The 18,329-nt window shown below is 36.0% G+C and overlaps 2 protein-coding genes across 11 annotated transcripts in view; both read right to left on the bottom strand.

The window, feature by feature from the left end:
• C4H4orf50 (chromosome 4 C4orf50 homolog) overlaps positions 1-4,676 on the bottom strand; it is a 77,801-nt gene extending 73,125 nt beyond the window's left edge. For both annotated transcript variants that reach the window (XR_011903580.1, XM_072336589.1), the window contains exons 1-3: positions 3,070-4,676; positions 1,140-1,291; positions 69-207 (exon numbers count right to left, since the gene is read on the bottom strand). Coding sequence is in view for 1 of the 2 variants with exons in the window: in XM_072336589.1 (XP_072192690.1) it covers positions 69-207; positions 1,140-1,168 (168 nt within the window). In the remaining variant the exon portion in view is untranslated. The remainder of the gene's footprint in view (positions 1-68; positions 208-1,139; positions 1,292-3,069) is intronic.
• Positions 4,677-18,329, bottom strand: part of JAKMIP1 (janus kinase and microtubule interacting protein 1) — a 126,716-nt gene continuing 113,063 nt past the window's right edge. For 7 of the 9 annotated variants that reach the window (XM_072336599.1, XM_072336593.1, XM_072336592.1 and 4 more), the window contains 3 exons: positions 7,687-7,752; positions 6,076-6,120; positions 4,677-5,183 (listed from right to left, as the gene is read on the bottom strand). In XM_072336599.1, the coding sequence (XP_072192700.1) occupies positions 5,151-5,183; positions 6,076-6,120; positions 7,687-7,752 (144 nt within the window). In that variant the 3' untranslated portion in view covers positions 4,677-5,150. Of the gene's footprint in view, positions 5,184-6,075; positions 6,152-7,686; positions 7,753-18,329 lie in introns of all 9 variants that reach the window. The other 2 variants (XM_072336597.1, XM_072336595.1) reach the window with 1 other exon arrangement.

Below are 18,329 nucleotides of genomic sequence, written 5' to 3'. Positions count from 1 at the left end.
GATTCACTTAGAAACTACTACCTTAAAGAGAACTTAAAATAGGTCATTTGAAACAATATCCTCCATACCAAGCTCAGCAGCTCCTCCCAAACTTCTCGCAGTTTCCCTTTAATACGCATGTTTGCATTTTCAAAATGGTGCACCTTCATGTTTAGTTGATCAATCATCACAAGAAGTGTTTTGTGTGACATCTCCAGCTCTTTCATCCTGTTATATTGAGAATGAAGATCTTTGCTGAGTAAACAGTATAGTCCAGATGGATAAGCTGTCATCAGCAATACATCAATTTATTTTTATTTTCCCATTTTTCTCTCGACAATACGATGGTAACACTTTTTTGATTACTACAAGTAAACATTATCAAAAAGAGCCTACTGGGGTTTGCAAGTTTCCCTGGAGTCTGTCAAAGACTTTAAAGACAATGTTGATGTTCATTCTCTCTCTGCACATTCTGCATGAAAACCACAAATAATCACATTTACCAAGATAATGACTGAATTTTTCTGTGTTATGAAAAGTAAAAACTTATCATAAGGATAACCACAACTCTGGTCTCCACACCTACCCAATCACTGGGTTTTGCTAGACTTGTGGTTAGGAAATTTAGATTCTATTATTTGCTTAAGCCTCTAGCTTTGTTAAGAATAGTGTCATTGCAAGGCACCAAAACTTAATCTTATTCTAATCAACTACATAATTAATGCTTATTTAGCTACAGTAATAGCGTTAACATACTAAGCTACATGTATCTTTCAGAAAGTATAATTTTTTTATACAGCACAAAACTTTAAATACAAGTGCATCTTTCTGCTCCAAAATTAACTCTTAAAACTTCTTTTTTTTTAAAAAAGGGATATAATCTGCAATGCAGAATTTATACCTTAGGAATATTTAAGGATGAAGTATCCTGGAAAGCTGCCTGGTTACAGAGCCTACATCATGCTACAAAACTGATTTAAATAGTAAAAACAAGAATTTGAATAGTGTATTTCTATTCTGAAAGCTACACATTTATACACTCATTTTATTAGCCATCCTAAAGATTCTTAGAGCTTCTTTGTTAGTTTTGCATGTATTTCCTGACATCCTCTAGATGCAAAAGAAAAAAAAAAAAAAAAAAAAAAAAGTTTTTTATTTACCTATTTCTTAGCACAGAATCTGACTCCATGTAGTCCTCCAAAGTGTGTTTCAGTTTTTGCTCCAATTTCTCCAGCTCTTTTGTTCTGAGGTTCCAATTCTCTTGTCCAGCACTGCTTTCATGCTCACCAGGTCTGCATGCATCTTGTAAATCCTGGAAAATCCAAGAAGTATCAATGTTAGCATTAAAATTCAGAACATCAAATCCTTCATTGCTGAGCATTTTAATACAGTAACAAAATTCTTGTTCTCTAGCAGATGAAAGATCTGTGATGAAAATAATCAATTAGGTTCTCAATGTGCTACAGTCTGAGTATGCAATAAGAGGCTAAGCCTCTCTAAAGATCAAATTAACAGTCCTCAGTTCTGAAAACATATATTATTTATAGGAGAGTCTCATTTCACTAACCTCAAAACATGTATGAAAGGAGTTGCAGGTCTTTGTAAAAGGTACAATTACATTAATTCATGAAGGCATTAGGTATCAAACTTTTGAAATGGGATTTTTTTCTACTAAACAGAGCAGCTGATAACATGGATTACTTATATCAAAAAAGATATTTCTTTAAAAAAATATTTGATATTCTTATTATTTTAAGACAAAATATCAATGCCTAAAAGTAACTTTCAATCTTGAGCTTTCAAAGTCTATTTCCTTTCTTTTGCTTCCTTCAGGAATGGCTCTAAAATTCCTTAGTCCACAGTTCACCTTCACCTTCACTTACACAAACTGTTTTCAGTAAAGAATAATCCTGTAACTGAGAAATCCTGTAATCTGAGAAATGCCACAGCATTCATTTTGTAAACCAAATCTTATTGTTTTGAAATTGAACCTGTAATGATAAGACAGCTACTGGCATTTTTACTTCTCAACAAAATAATGCAATTAATTTTCTTTTGCGTAGTTTGTTTGCTTTTGCATTTTGCTTTTGTTTTTGTTTTCTTTTCAAACAAATGCTGCACCAAGAAAAAAAAAAGTAATTTTTTAATTTATTTTTTTTTTTGCCACCAAAGAGAAGCAAATAGCAGTGGCAGTGGTGGGCAGAAAATGGCAGTGGTGGGCAAGGGGAATGCAACCCATGTCATTTACTTGGACGTGAGCAAGGCCTTTGACATGGTCCCACACCACATCCTTAACTCCAAATTGGAGGGATGTGGATTTGATGGGTGGACCATCTGAAGGACAAGAAATTGGTTGAAAGGACACAGACAGATGGTTCTATATCCAGGTGGAGGCCAGTAACGAGTGGCATCCCCCAGGGGTCTGTCTTGGGACCAGTGCTTTTTAATATCTTTATCAATTACATCAACAACAGAATCAAGTGCATCCTCTCCTCATCAAGTTTGCTAATGACACCAGTCTGAGTGGTGTGACTGACACAGTGGAGGAAAGATATGCCATTCAGAGGGACCTCAACAGACTTGACAGGTGGGCCCAGGTGAACTCAATGAGGTTCAACACGGCAAAGTGAAAGGTTTTGCACTTGGACTGGAGGAATCCCAGTCATACATACAGACTTTTTTTTGTCCTGAAAATTACTTAGTACTGCAGCATAAAACCAAGAAATTTCTTACTACTGATCTCAGAAATCAGAAACTCATTGTTTCCCTCTTTTCTCATACATCTGGGAGAGATGACTTAACATCTGTGTCACAGAAAGTAAAAATCGTGCAGCATCCTTCATAGCCTGAGTACTGTAAGCCTCTTCTCAGTCTTACATTTGATATCAACATGCAATGGATAGTAAGACTGAAATGATACACCCAGTTTTCCAGAAGTACAAACCCGTTTTTTTCAAGATAGGACAAAAACATCATAATGACATATGGAAAATTTCACTCAAACCAGGCAGGTTTTTTGTTTGTTTTAGGAAACTGTCACATGAACTACAATGCAATAAAACACATAAAAGATAAAAAAACTGATCATACCTTTTCTGCTTCTTAACAAGACCATCTCCTGTTTGTGCAGAACACTTAATGTTGCAGCCACATGTTGGGTGACCATTTGTCTATGCATCCAGTTCGATTTCCAAAGAAGGAGCAAAGCTTTATCTGGTAGAAGAGTGCTTCTTCCCCAAGCCAACCTCTTCCCAATTTCTATCACAGCATCAGTTTCTGATTTGATTATCCAAAGCTCTGATTACCACTGTTGTCATCTCTCTTCAGACTAAAGACAAAACTTTTTTCCACATTCTGTCATGACAGTGCCAAAAAGTTTTAATTGAAACATGAAAAGTCTGTTTGGAAACACATTCTGTGAATGTTTGTTCCTTTTTGAACAAAACATTTTGAGCCACAAATTCTTTCTCTAAAAAAAACTACTCTGAAGTTTCTAACTTTAGTTGTGCTTTGTGTCAGGAAACAGGGTTATTCAGACACTCAAAGGATCCCCAGTTTGCAACATCTGACTGAAATAATGTTGTCAAGTGCTCCATCTTATTCAGCAGATATATGATCTTGGCTGGTGATTTTTCTTCTCTGATCTTACTTCAGAGCCTAAAATATTTGAGAGAGCTGGCTTCTTCTGAAGCTGCTTCCTGTTCCTCCAAATGGGAGATCAGTTGCTATGATAAATCTGTTCTTCAGCTTTATTTGTGTTGCCTTGATTGTTCCTTGCCTTATTTTTTTCAATGCTAGCTTTCACTTTATCCAATATATTACCATAACCACCTTATTCCACTCTACTTTTTGTTTGAGTTCAGCATGTCAATGGGAGCAGACCTGTCTCTCTGTTCTCTACACAGCCCTTTTTAGCATAGAGATTTTCCATAAAATTCTAGGGAGAAAGCTGTCTTTACATGTTGTGCTTTTAATAATATTGTCAACTTGCCTCTACATTCCAGAATAATCAAAATTACCTGCTTCTTCACAACGTCTTTCCAGCCCTTGAAAGAGCAATTATTCTTTTCCTTGAAAGGAAAACCTGACCTTCTTGAATATTTCTAACTGTTCTCCATCTTAAACAACTGTTTTCAACTTTCAGTTTTTTTCAATCTGTGCTTCACAACTAGTTTTTCTTGCCGTTGCGGTGGTTAATGTCCTTTGTTGTATATATCCATCTCTGCTGGCTTCAGTCTTGCCATTTTTTCTTCCTGGTTGCTGCTGTCAACTTTCTGTTGTGAGGATAAAATTTTCCCATATATTTCTTTACAAATACTCATCTGCTTATCACATTCATCTACACACCTATATCTTCAAGTCTTTCTTTCTTCCCAAAGAGATAACTGAGGACAGCGCATCACTCATTCTGTTATCTTGACCTCTCAGTCCATCTCAAAATATTCCATTCTCCCAGGGCTATCTTCACAAATTACTGCCTTAATTTGCCAGGAACCCTGAAACATTCACTTCTACCATGCAGTTCTTTCCCACTTCTCCAATTTCAATCTAACATACTGCCTTTCTCTGAACTTTACATCTTCTCCATGTGTGAGTTTCCAACTTATGAATTTAATATGATTTTTGTCACTGTGGGGCTATAAATCTCACTGTTTTCAACTCAGAACAGTTTTTCTTTTCTTTTCTTTTCTTCTTTTTTTTTTTTGTCTTTTTTTTTTTTTTTAATCTCTCAGATATTTACTACAGAGAATTTATTGTCAAACACTTATCTTTTTTTATATGGATACGAAAAAGGAGATTTTGTGTTACCTGCATGAAATGCAAACGACATTTGTTGAAAGCATGCAGTATGGAGACAAAGATCTCAGTACTGTGAGAAAACTATTTGGTAGAGAACAGTTCACATAGCATCCAGTAATTGCACTTGGTTTCTTTTCAGTGTTTGATGGGTGCGTGAGTGTAAAATCTCTTTATGCTTTTTTCACTGTGTATGATGTGCTGGTCCCTATTTGATTATCAAATCATTCCAGCTTGAAGCTATAGATTTAAAAAATCTCTAATTTTAAGTTCAAATATTTTGCAGCTTCAAGTATTATGCAAACAGTTTTATGAAAAAAATGCACCAATTTAAAGCTGCTCAATAAATATTTTCTATATTTTTGCATGTGGACTCAGCTGTTCACTCCATAGGTTCTTTTAATAACCTGTAGAATAAGAGAAAAACAGAAATACATATAAATATTCAGATAGACAAAATTAACTTTGTAATAAATGTTGGCATTCACCCCATCAAAAAGTCTATTGTTACCTTCAATATAACAAGAATCAAACTACCACAAACAAACAAGTCTGATAGCAAGAAAGAATGTTTAAGAATCTCACCAACAAGAAACCATAGTTAGATTTCTTAAAATTGGCTTTGCTGTGTTACACACAGTCTCTACACACTGATGAAAAGAGTCTGGCCTCTCCACTTTGGCCCACACACCTCAGATATTTATAGACCTGGATCAGGTCCCCTCATCCTTACTGTGTTCATGAGCTCAAAGGACGTCAGTCATACTTCTTCATATCACCTCATAATAGAAGATCAAGTTATCAAGTTATTTCTTCCAAATTTACCTTGTAGCTTCAAGGATTTTATGAAAGTAAAATGAATCTCTCTCTCTTTTTTTTTTTTTTTTTTTTTTTTTTTGCATGGTTACAGGACATTTAGAAAACAAAACTGAAAACCAAACTCTTCACCACTGGTCCGTCATGCAGGACATGAGAAAGGACCTTAAAGTAATAATAGATGAATTTCAAGACTAAAACGGACTTTCTCTACAGAACTGAGAAGTACCCACTGCAGTTCAGGCATTCAGTATCTTGGAATGCAAAATCAATCCTTGATAAAAAAACACATGATTTTCTGCAGAAGGTTAGGAAGATAATGGATGGCATCAGTTTAGATCTTACAGGGGACTCTTCCTGTATGTGCAAGAAAAACCAGTAAATGCTTTCCCAGGGTTTCAAAGCCTTACAAAGATGGTTCTCAAAACATAGCAAAATCTAAGAGCTAAAAATTGAGTACAAAATAATATTAAGAATACCAACCACATGTCTTGGCTCAGTTGTGTCATCAAGGCCACAGAATGAATGCTAGTGAAAAAAACAAAAAAAGGAACAAAAACTATAAAATAAGGTCAAAAGAAAATGAGGAAAAAAGAAAAGAAAGAAGATGTAAGATATGTAATATGAAATCCAGTGACATAATTTTACAGCAGTTAATTTTTATTCATATTAATTGATTTGACCTGAAAGATCAGTATGCCAATCAGACTCTGAAAAGAGGTAAGAGGGGAAAAAATTCATTATTTGAGGACAGCTTTTGTAAACAGTAACATATGTAGTTTATGTAAAATTCAGAAAAATTAGGCTTAGTTCTGTCAAGTATGGACTCATAATTCCATGCCTGAAAGATTTTCTGTATGAAAACTTACCCAGACAGGAATAAAAGCTATGTACAACTTCAAGGCCTGAGACTCAGTTATGAGAAATGCACAATGTGTTTAAAAAGCACTTGTTCCTCTTGTATTGGCAGGTAGAATGAAACAAAGATTTTACATTACTGTCCTAGAAGCAGTACAGTTTGCTGAAGAATTTACAGGGTAAAAATACTGCCACTCTTCTCATTTGAAAGCAATTGACATAAAACTTAAAAATTGAATCAGTTCCTGAGGAAAAATAAAAAGCCATACTAATGATGAAGTAACTATAAGCAACGTGCTGCCCATAGAACCAGCAAGCGGGCTTCATTATAAAAACTGCCATTCCTTCAAAAGAAAGAATTTCCCTCCACAGGGAGTGCTGAGTGTCAGTGTGATGTTAACGTGATTCTCCATTTATTTACATATTAAACCTTAAAAAGAACAATGATGTACAAGTGTATCATTCACTGATGTTCTGACAACACAAATTTCTTTCAGGCACTCAAATTCTGAATGAGATTTCATCTCAAGAGAAGAAGTGTAAAGGTAATATAAATAGAAGGAAACCCTGCACTCATCTAAGAGTAGAAAGATATCAGAAAGTGATGAAGCCTTGAGAAGTCTCCCATCAATGTGACATTAAGACAGAAAACATTAACAATTTTAACTCATTCCCAGCGTTCTGATCAGCCTGCAATTATAGTATTTCTTTTCCAGCACATTTCCGCAACCACCGCACATAAGAGCCAGCACACATTATGCTAACTGCTGTCTTCCAGTTTTCCACAAGTTGTCTCACCTAGTATCTGTGCTACAAACTGTAATGGTTTATGTTTTGGGAGTAGTAACATTAAGAGATTTTATTTATTCTTTCACACTTGTGAGGTTTGCTAAGCATTACCAGTGGGACAGGACAAAGACAGACTCTTCTGTCAAATAAACAAATCATAATGCTGTTATTTGACCTAAACAACAAATAAATAAATAAATAAATAAATATTTCCTCCCCATTTTAGCCTAATGAGTTCCCTACTTGACAGAAAAACCCAAACACCAGATGATGATGAGTTTACAAGGGTAGAATTTCGATTATTGCAATAAGGACTTGAACTAAAATTTGATCTTTCTTGTATTAAAGTAGATCTCTCAAGAGTAGGTTAAATCCTATTAACATCAGTGTAACAGAAAAATCGGTATGAGAGGGAAAATCATTGTTATCAACGAGATGTTTATTTACCTTTTCCTCAATTTCTTTGAGTTGCCTTTTTTGAAGGTCTATTTTATCTTCTAGTTCTCGAATCCTCTGGAACAAAAAAAGTGAAATAGATCTTATAGTATCTACTTGGAAAAACATATGAATCAAAAATATGTTATTAGCTTAAAAATGAGAACAAATACCCTTTATTAATGTAGCACTTCCTACTCAGTTATATTAGATGTGCAGATGGCAGGATTGATCCACGTTTCCATGAAACCTTGGCATTTGAAACAAGCTGTATCTTCATATCATCTTGTTTACTACCAGGAAGGAGCTCACCACCCATAAATCATACTCTTAAGATACATGCAGAGATAAGGCCAATTAGCACCAAAATTCTAAAAAGTACAAGACTAATTTCTCTGCAACTGCCAGAAGGTTTTTTTTACTTACCTACACAGTCAGCATATGACACTGTTACATCTCATTTTAACACTCTCTTTTCCTGTAAAACATGGCTATGCTTCTGAGATATTTATGCTGTACCAGAAAAAACTAAGCACACAGACTCTCAATGCACCACCAAGACGTCATTCTGACATTCAGAGAGAATGTCTCCACTACCGCTCTCCCTTATTTTAAGCACCTTCTTTGTTCAAAGCATCCCCAAAAATATGATTGTTCTTTAGTCCATGTATCTCACCTTAGACTAAGAAGATGCATTTTATTAGTATGTTCTGTATATTGTACTTGCTATAGACTTTATAAAGCCCATAATCTCTTTTTACTGGTAGCGACTTTCTACTACCAGTTTTTGGGAATGAAAGACCAACTTTATAAATTATCAACTCTTCTTTGGAATTTACTGCCTGATCTCTCCCTGGCCTACAAAAATTAAGGTTATCAGCAGTTCCTGAACTTTGAAAGGAAAATTATCTTCCAGTCTAATTCCTGTGCACACACTTATAAATTGAATGTAGGAGCTACTGCACAACTCCCAGATTATTTTATTAGTCTCAGATCCATTTGAACAGTATATCTTTCAGAAAAGCAACCAGTCAATACTTATACATCAGTGAGATCAACAGATTTGAGTCAATCATCTGCTTTCAGTTCAAGGACTTCCAGCAGTGGGAAATGCCCCAAGCTCACAGCAGCAGACAGCATTCCCAGCAGCAGCAACTGATCCTACGACTATTCAGTATTGCTATAGGAAGTATGATACTTAGGCTTTAACCTTTTGAATCTAATCTGGAGATATCCCAAAAGATGAGGTACATTCACCCCACAGCTCAATATGCCCACAGCTGTTCTCCACAAAAATATTGCAGGCAGGTGGCAAACAAGAATCATGATATTATTGCTGCTTTTTTTAAAGAAAGGACTTTGTTTCAGTGATTGTTTTGAACACTGTGCAGTTGGAATAAGTTAATCAAAACACCCCACCATATCATGACTCATGCCGCATCACTCAGAGATTTTCCCAGATAATATAAATGCACAAACTAGGACTGCCCTCACATGACATAAGTGCATTCAGCCTTGCTGACAGTAAAAAATGCCTGGAGCACAGCTGTATTAATTTCACTTTTCCTCTATTACCTTTGAATTGATTTATACTTCATCTGCTCACGGCATTTCTATCTCTCAAGCGATCACTTTCATATACTGTATGTAGCTGGAATATTACAAGCCTGTGAGAAGCCACAGGATATGAACCAGGCAGATGTAATCTGTCTGTCATCTCTGAGTTCTCTGCTCTATTAAGTTACACTCTTCTTTCTCTCGCACTAATTGCGGTTCTGCTGATTCCTATTTACAACTGCATCCCAGATCCGAGTGACAGAACTCAGCTCTACTGGGGGTGATGCCATGCTCTGTGATAAAATTGGACCACAGGGAGTTGAGTGGAAAGAAGCAATAACTTCAACCGTAATTTTCACCTTCAAGATTCATTGTGTGAGATGTTTTTTCAGCGTGTGTGGAGAACTATCCTCCTGTAAAAGTAAGAACACTAAAAAAAACCAAACATCTGGTGGCTTCCTCACCTCAGGGTTTAGAGCAAGTTTTCTTTTATATAAGAACATTTTAATTAGACAGCATTTGTTAGATTAGGGAATTCTGTTAATTAAGTAAAAATTGAGATGTTATTATTCCCTCATGAATTTTTAATCTTTTCAGAAGATTACAGACATTCAATTACTCTCTCCAGTTATTTGGAATAGTTCTAAAAATGAAAGCTGATTTTCTGTTTTGCAATTCTCACCTACAACACATCATAACTGTTAAGCTTGGTGCAACTGCATTAGAGGTGGGTGAAAGGACATTAGAATCTTAAGGTGAAAAAAATTATGGGTTCCTAAGAATTAGTTTAAATACCAAGTCAACCTCGAAATTAAAAAGGAATACATACAGAGCTGCATTTCGTATGTATGAAAATCTATTTACAGAAAATCTTTGAAATGACAAGATGTGTGTCAGTAGGGCAGACATAAAACAGGGTGAATACTGCCTGTAGGGCAAACATTTCTATGTATACACACACACACACACACATATGTCTATTAAGAGACCTGTTCCAAATCTGCCCCCTAAAAATGACATGCTGAAATTAGGATACAAGTGTTTAAACAGCCATCATTCCCTTTACATGAATGGAGAAGGCAATGGCAGCACAACACAGAAGAATTAAACTTCAATTGAGTGATATATTGTACCTTTACTCCAGGAACTAGAGTTCAAACCTACAGGACAGAATTTGTTCTAAAAAGCAATAGCGGGCTTGGTGCTGTTTATTTGCACGTGCTTGCTTGTGTTCCCCTAGAGTGTGGCAGGAGGATTATCCAGGGGGATGAAGTGGGTGTAACTATTGCAGTCAACATCCCGTGACTGCACAGGGTCAGCCTAGCTCAGCTATTTACATACCCTGAAATAACTGGTTCAGTTCATTACCCTTTTTCATTCAATTCAAAAGATGTCTTTAAAAATACAGAAATATCTTTACAACAGGAATAAAAACCAACAATATCAACACAGAGATTTAAATTCATGTAGAGTAGCTAATATGTCAAAATGAACATACTTCACTTTTGTGCATACCTGCATTTATAGTATCACCTTGGCCATATTAGGAAAATTTGCAGAATATGACTTTAAAAATACACACAAGATACATAAAATAAATACAGCTTAAATAAGAGTATCTTCTAGAAACACCAACTTGTGCTCTTAAGCCAAGGGTTATATTAAACCACCGAGAAAGAAAATACAGAAAAATTACATGTTCTAATTAAGACCAAAGTCAGAACTGCTTGATATGCAGTACAAATGCTTACACCTTTATCTAGTCTTCTTTTATTTGCAAGTGCTGGCAATCAAGAATCTGTGGACTCACAATCAAACCTTCACGGCACTTGATTAGTTGCTTTCAATGAACTCTGATTTGTTTATGTTTGCAAAAGCACAGTTGTAACAACAAATCATGCAGAAATATTTTATTGTTATTAGGAATTTCCATTCTCTGTCATGTTTCAGCTTTAAGATGATGGTAAGTCAAGGTTTCCTACTGTGTCATATGGAAGTATAAATATTTCGATATAATGATTCGTTTGGCTTTTTGCTTGAACAAGGCAATATAAAGCCAGTGTAATTTCTACAGAACAACAGAGTGCGTGAAGAACCAATAAATCTGTGGTACCCTGCTATCAAAACACTCAGACGTTTTGGTTGAGAAGGTATCTACAAATTGTTCTTTTCCTTATTTTTACTTTTATTTAGAACGGGGTGGAAGACATGGGTGCACAATCTGAAAGCAGGACAGTTATTATGTTTCCATGCCTTGGTACTGGCCTCAGTTAGAGCCGGTATGAGGGACAAAACAAAGCCGGTATGAGGGACAAAACAAAGTAGCTGCCCAGCAGCCCCATGAGTGCTTTCCGGGACTGGCAGACTTCATGAGAATAGCGTTGTGTCAAATTACAAGGCCGTACAAAAGAGTTGCTTTGGCAAACAAAAAGCCGAACAGAAGCAGCACAATGAAACCATAACCATGAAAGAGAAGAGTGCTGTGCTAGGGCATGGATCTTTAATACTGTGCTTCACACCTGCATTCACAATCAATCTGCCAAAATACTGAAAACAAATCTGCCATTCATCTTACAATAGCAAAGAAAAAACAACACTTCAGGATAATGGATGGGCAGATTTGTGCATAGTTTGTTACCACTTCACCTGCATGCACCCATTTTAGTACAGAAAAAAAAACTACTTGATAAATCATCGTTCCACCAGCAGTGAAGTTTTTGCCACTGCTCTTCAGGGGCCTGAGAGCAGCCAGAAGCAGCAGGGGCTGCCAGCGTGCTGCCATCCCAAGTTAACAGCAGATGGCTCTACCAGCCAGGCTATGCTGCAATGTAAAGCTGCTCAGTCAGCAGCCAGGCTCCTTCTGGAAATCCATTCGCATTTCCAGTCAGACACAGAAAAAGCATGCTGAGATGTGCAATATGTGCCTTACTTATTACTTAACTGCAATTTGAACAGGCTTTTAAGATCCATTATAAAATGTTTTTTAGTAGTAGTTATACACACTTTGGCAAAAGAAGGTGGCACTCAGCACCGTGGCACTCACCCTGATAGACTAACAGTAGAGTAAGAGAAAGAATATCCAGAAAGTTAAGGCACCTAAAGCATAAATATTCTTTCAAGGCAATAGTTTAGTGATAAGCATGTGATGGAAACTCTGTTCAAGTATCAAACAAACAGGGCTGTCAAGCTGCCTAAAAGAAGCAAATTCTGGGAAACAGGATGCAGTCATTTCACTTTGGTTAATTTGGATGGCAAGTACAGAGAAATTCAGACACTCAGCTCTTACTTCTAAGGTAACAGAGGCTGAGGCACCAAGATGCAAGTGCTTAACATTACTATGTCTTGCTGGCTTCCACAAAGCATAGACAGTTCCGCAACGCCTCAGTACTTCTGAGAAGATTTTGTAGTAATAAGTAGCCAGCATAGATATGAAAAGAGCATACCACTGAGGTAAAGGCAGGGGGTTCCTTACAGACCATTCAAATCAGAGGTGAGATTCAGTGGAAGGATGTTAATGCATTGCCAATGGAAAACCAGCTAAATATGCTAGGTGCTGGTCTCAAAAGGGAAATTTCTTTAATTTTAAGTATGGTCTGGCTCTCATGGCTGTACAGCAACCTCAAGGATATAAGCACTTCTGGACCATCTGAGGAATCAAGGTTTATATGAAATGCAAACAGCAAGATGGATATTCACTTGGAAACATTACTCAGCTTTCAGTGACAGATAAATCCTATTAGCACATGTTCAAAAACCTGCCTTATGGAGTAGAGAAGAACAGATAACAAAGCTAGTAGTGGAAGTGATATTATTGCACTTCAGATACTTCATATCATAGAATGCTTTAACAAGTATGAAAAAATGCTCTATTAAAAAAAAAAAAAATTGATTATATTCCCACATAGTATGCATGAAGTATGTATGCACAGTTGGTATTAGCAATTCATCTACATTAAGTATCCATTCCATGAATACACTCCCCGTTCTAAAGGAGCACTTAATAAATGGAAATCCTCCCAGTGAGCTCAGTGAGCCCTGGATTTCAATCATAGAGCCTTCATTTTTCTTCTGGAGGTAATAAATCAACCCACTGATGATTTGTCATCATTCTGAGAGTTTGGCATCTCAGGAAATTCTGCATTACAAAGAGAGATCTGAAGTGCCTTGCTACTCTAAAAATCCAAGGTGCAAATTTTCCCTACCTTCCAACAAAATCGTGTAGATTTCATAAATTTCTTAGTTTTTCATTTATGATACTTCAAATTCTGATGAGAAATGGCCCATCCCTCTGTGCAGCTATGCAATTCATTTCACACATTCAGGTTTTTTATCCTCATCTCTCAGCTTCCTTTTTGGTAGCAAACACAGATGTTGAGAATTCTGATGTTCCCTGGTTATTGGATAGCAGTGAACACTGGATGTGCTGTAAATGAAATGAAACATCTTTGTTTATGTCATTTGTCCTCTCCAATTCACTTGTAGCACAAGCCAGCCATTCTCAGTCCTGAACCAACAGCTTGGATGGCTTCAATTCCTCAAGGACCTTTGCCAGCTGGGGAAAATGCTACCAGGAAAAAACTTCCAGGGCAAATTTCAGCTGCTGAAACAGACTGCATGCAAGTATCCAGCTGAAGACCCAACATCCTTGTTTTCTAGAAAAGAGAGTAAGTAAAAGGCTCATAGGAACAATCTTTGTTTTACTGGCAGCAATATCAGGACACTGAATTTATCTGCCTGCGAAATACACTTCTTGTCATGCTGCTATCGTGAAAACTCAACAGTGTACTACTAACCAGCGGGTACAGAAATCACCTTAACAGTTCCCGTGACCCACTCTTATTGGATTTACAGCCATCAGCAAATCAAAGAAAACAATCTGATAATTTTAGCACAAGGAAGACAAAGGAGGATTTGCTAAGCTGCTTATGTCCTTGGCTCTGAAATGTTTGAAAGGTTCATGCTGATGTACATTCACAGGATGTGCACCATGGGCGGACTATATCAGATCCTGAATCTTTGAATTCAGCATATGATCAAGAACAAAGAGAAGAATCTATGCTGTTTCATTATATCACTCTTTTAAGCAGCATCTCGAGGATATCAAGATGCAGGTATGTAAGGTACTTAATAATGTAAACAGCATAACTATGGTACATGTATACATTTAAACAAAGATGCATATAAACTAATATGCTTTTAGTTGTTATTCAAATCACATAGATGATAGGTAAAATTCCTTAAGGAAAAAGTAACAACATAATAACATAATATATATATTTAAATCAAATGTATTTTAGCAGTTGTTTTAAGGATCATACTATATATGCAATAAAATACGGACAATTGATGCACATATCTACTCAAGCTTTTCTATCTGCTACTGAGAGAAACTTTGGCTTAGGAATCCAAATATTCCCTTCAGTTTCCTAGAATGTGATTTTGCATAATGAATATAAGGAAAAAAATGCAAGCACGTTTTAATATTATGAAAGTAAGCTATTTGTGATGCCATCTTGTTTCACTTTATGAACAAAAAATGTGGGCCAGCTGAATATATTATCTTTGAAACTCTGTATTTCTCAAAATTATCATCAAGATACCACTTTACAAAGCAGATAATAACCTCATTCCTTTCTGAGTTCTGTAGTCTCAGCCATGATAATCCAATTGATAATTACTCAAGTAGGAGAATTGTTCTTGTTAATCTTTATTACATACTTTCAATTGCTTTATTTGCCTTCCTGAAGAAAATGAATCATTTAGCAGCTCCACTGATGCATCTTTCAGCATGGAAGTTTACATGTACTCAATTACATTAACTCTAGTAGTAAACCAGGGAATTTTATAAATTCATTTCCCTTAAAATAAATGTTTTTTATAAGTCGATACTGAACATGAAGATATGGCTTAATATTTGCTAGTAGACTTATTACTAAAGTCATTTAAGCTTCAAATATATACAGATTGGTTATTCTAAGTCTGTGGGAGCTCAGAAGAGCAAATATTCAAAATCTTTACCCCTTGACTGTCCAGACACATTATTATTATCAAAATACTTTTTTTAGTTAACACTAAATTCTTATTATCTATATTCTGTGGCTAAATTGAAACAAAATACATGCATGAATTTTGCATATGAATGTAAATTTAGCCACTGTCCTTCCTAAGAAACACAGGGCATTCAGAATTTCAGCATTCAAATTTCAGATGAGAGTTTTCTAGATTCTGTTATTGCCTTCAGGCATGCAGTTGCTCTTAGCTTGAGTACAACCTGAATCAAACCTCACTGAAGGCAAAAGCAGCAGATTTCTCATATACAGTTTATAGGTATTGCGCCAGTACAGCTATCATCACTCACAAAGACAAGTAACATCACTAAAGCAATTAGCAAATCAGGCATGGTTTAAACAGACAGAAAACATATGTAACAAAGCACTGTAGGATAAACATGTAGAAATGACTAAAATTAACTTTCGTCTGTGGGAATTAATTTTATTGTGCTGCTGTTTTTATGGCAGCAATGATGGTTTGAAAGACTCAATATTCACTTCTGCATAGTAAATCAATACCACAGGTCAACTGTGATTAACCTTGTCATGATATGCTTGATGACTATAGATTACAGTTAGTTCCAAAAGCATTTGTGAATATCAAAAATGCACCATCACCAACAATCTATAGTAGACCAAACAGTGATTATTTCCCAATAGCAAACATTAATAACTGCAAAAAAAAAAAATCCCTGATTACCCTGTGGATTCATCTACACATACAGCTGCATGCAAATAAATGGGAATGAGCTTTGCTAGCACCATAGTACTTCAGACTTAAAATTGAAGCATTAAAGCAGATGGTACCTATCAAGAAGTAAATTAGCTGAGAATTACCCCAACCACTGATGTGTAAGTAATCGTAGTGATACTTCTACCTTACTTACTGTGGCAAAATTTTGGGACTTTGACCAGGCCACAGACTGGCACAGGGCAATATGCCAGAGAGGACAAACTAAAGTTCACACCCTCTCATGCCTATCACCAAGGTACACCAAGCATAGCATTCTCAATAATTTGATCAAGTAAGCATTCTTCTCTCTGGCTATACAGAGCCTCCACAGTTTAACATAAGCCTTAACAATTCTCCCCAGGTGAAAAATAAATGGGTTTATCAACCATATCAGATTACACAGTTGAATAGAATAACTGCTGAATTTATCCAAGTTCTACCCAAGCATCACTAGTATATCAAGCAGCAAATCTGAGGTTCCAACTTCACACAGTCAATTAATATTTCAACAAATTAATGTTATTAAGTGTTGGGTTTCAGAGAAAACCCTAAAACAAAACAACAAAGTATTCTGAATAGCTGAGCTAATAGAATCGTATAGGCACGATTATAATCTATTCTATATGTTTGTGAACAAGGTGTTCCCTCCCACATATTACATGATAGTGTGGAAAAACTGTCCTGTCTATGAGTTAGTAGGGAAAACCCATAGAGGAATAGCATCCACCATGCTAAACTTATAAGCAGTAAGGTCTCTTGCCTTCTCATAGGACTCTTGTCCTCTACCTTCTTCCAGTAAAATGTGCACAGTGGTGTCTTTTCTGTATATTACTGACGAATAATTCTGCCTGGTCATAGGAATAAAGGCTTCAAGAAAATACAGTTAAAATATCTACGGCTATATTCTAACTATTTGGGGCTGAAATTTGGATGCCCTCAGCATTTCAGAGAAATGAAATGATGATTTCCTTTACTCTGTGAAACTGGACTTTGCTCAGCAATATTCTAAACTGAGTTTAGAATGAAACTAACTCTTCTCCCCACCTCAGCTTGGTATGGTGACTACAAAGCAACTCAGAGGAAAAAAGGTCTTTTTTATTTGTCTCTCACCTCCTTTCTAATTGGCAGCAGACACTTTTGGAATGGAAAGTGCGTCAACCTGGTGTTCTTCAGGGATTTTCTAGTTTCTTCTTGTATTTAAAAGGACTTAAATGAGATCAAGAATATATTCTGATTCTATATTTTCCTCATATATGAAGACAGCCAACAGTGCAATGCGATTTAATCTATACTAATTTAGAACTTGGTTCTCATCACTTTACACAGTTTCTTACTGCAGAAATGAGCTACAGCCAGAGTAAATGGAATAAAGGCACTATACGATAAATATAAGGCAAAATTTGACCTTTAAAATTTACTAATTTCATCAGGCAACTAATACACAAACTTTTTTCAAGAGATCCAGCAACATGGCTCTTACTTTTTTAATTATTTATTAAAAAAAAGTAAACAGAACTTGCTTAACTAAGAAGTTGATATCACTACTTCAGAAATATCCTGTACTGTTGTTCTACTAGAAGTAATCTTTTCTAGGAGAGGATTCTATAGCTACACTACCACATTTTTCTCCTTTCCAGAAAATGCTTACTGTGAAGCATGTTATTTATATAAAATCACAGCAACAGCTAGAAATAATCTTCATAATTTCCCAAGAGCACAAAAGTCATTGCTCTGCACGGGCTGAAGCATAGATGTTAATTTTAAAAGAAGTCCGGTTAGAAATAAAATGGCTTACATAAAAAGGACTAAAGCACAATACAATATTCTGTGATTCTGTGTGAACAGCAGTGGAACTGCATGCACCCTATGGCTAGGAGCAAATAGCACAAGCTGCTTGTGACAGATTTTTAATTAACATATCTTGCCTCCTACAAATAGTGAGAATGTTATAAATCAAAGAACCTTCTATGACTTGAAAGGAATACTGTCAGTTTGCTTCAGCCACAGATCTGTCTTCTAGACCTGCATGTTGCTCTTGGAGTTAGTAAAAATTCTGTATGTCTTAGCAAGCAGATCTAATCAGTGTTTGTCACATTTGGTTCCACAGAAGCCTGGTTTCCTTCATACATATTGGATACACACAAATGATTCTATTTATACACTAATAATAAGCACAAGATGAACAGAGCTACCAATGCAAAACAAGGCTTAATATCCTAAAACATGTTTATTTCACTCAAACATTCAAACACAGTGACTAAAAACTAGGGCTTCATATCTAGACAAATGAGCACACAGAAAGCAGAACAGGCTCA

The sequence above is a fragment of the Excalfactoria chinensis genome, chromosome 4 (genome assembly GCF_039878825.1).
Source record: "Excalfactoria chinensis isolate bCotChi1 chromosome 4, bCotChi1.hap2, whole genome shotgun sequence".
In the NCBI taxonomy this organism is placed as follows: domain Eukaryota; kingdom Metazoa; phylum Chordata; class Aves; order Galliformes; family Phasianidae; genus Excalfactoria; species Excalfactoria chinensis.
The sequence above is the reverse complement of the archived record's forward strand: the minus strand, read 5'-3'. Positions and strand labels throughout refer to the sequence as shown.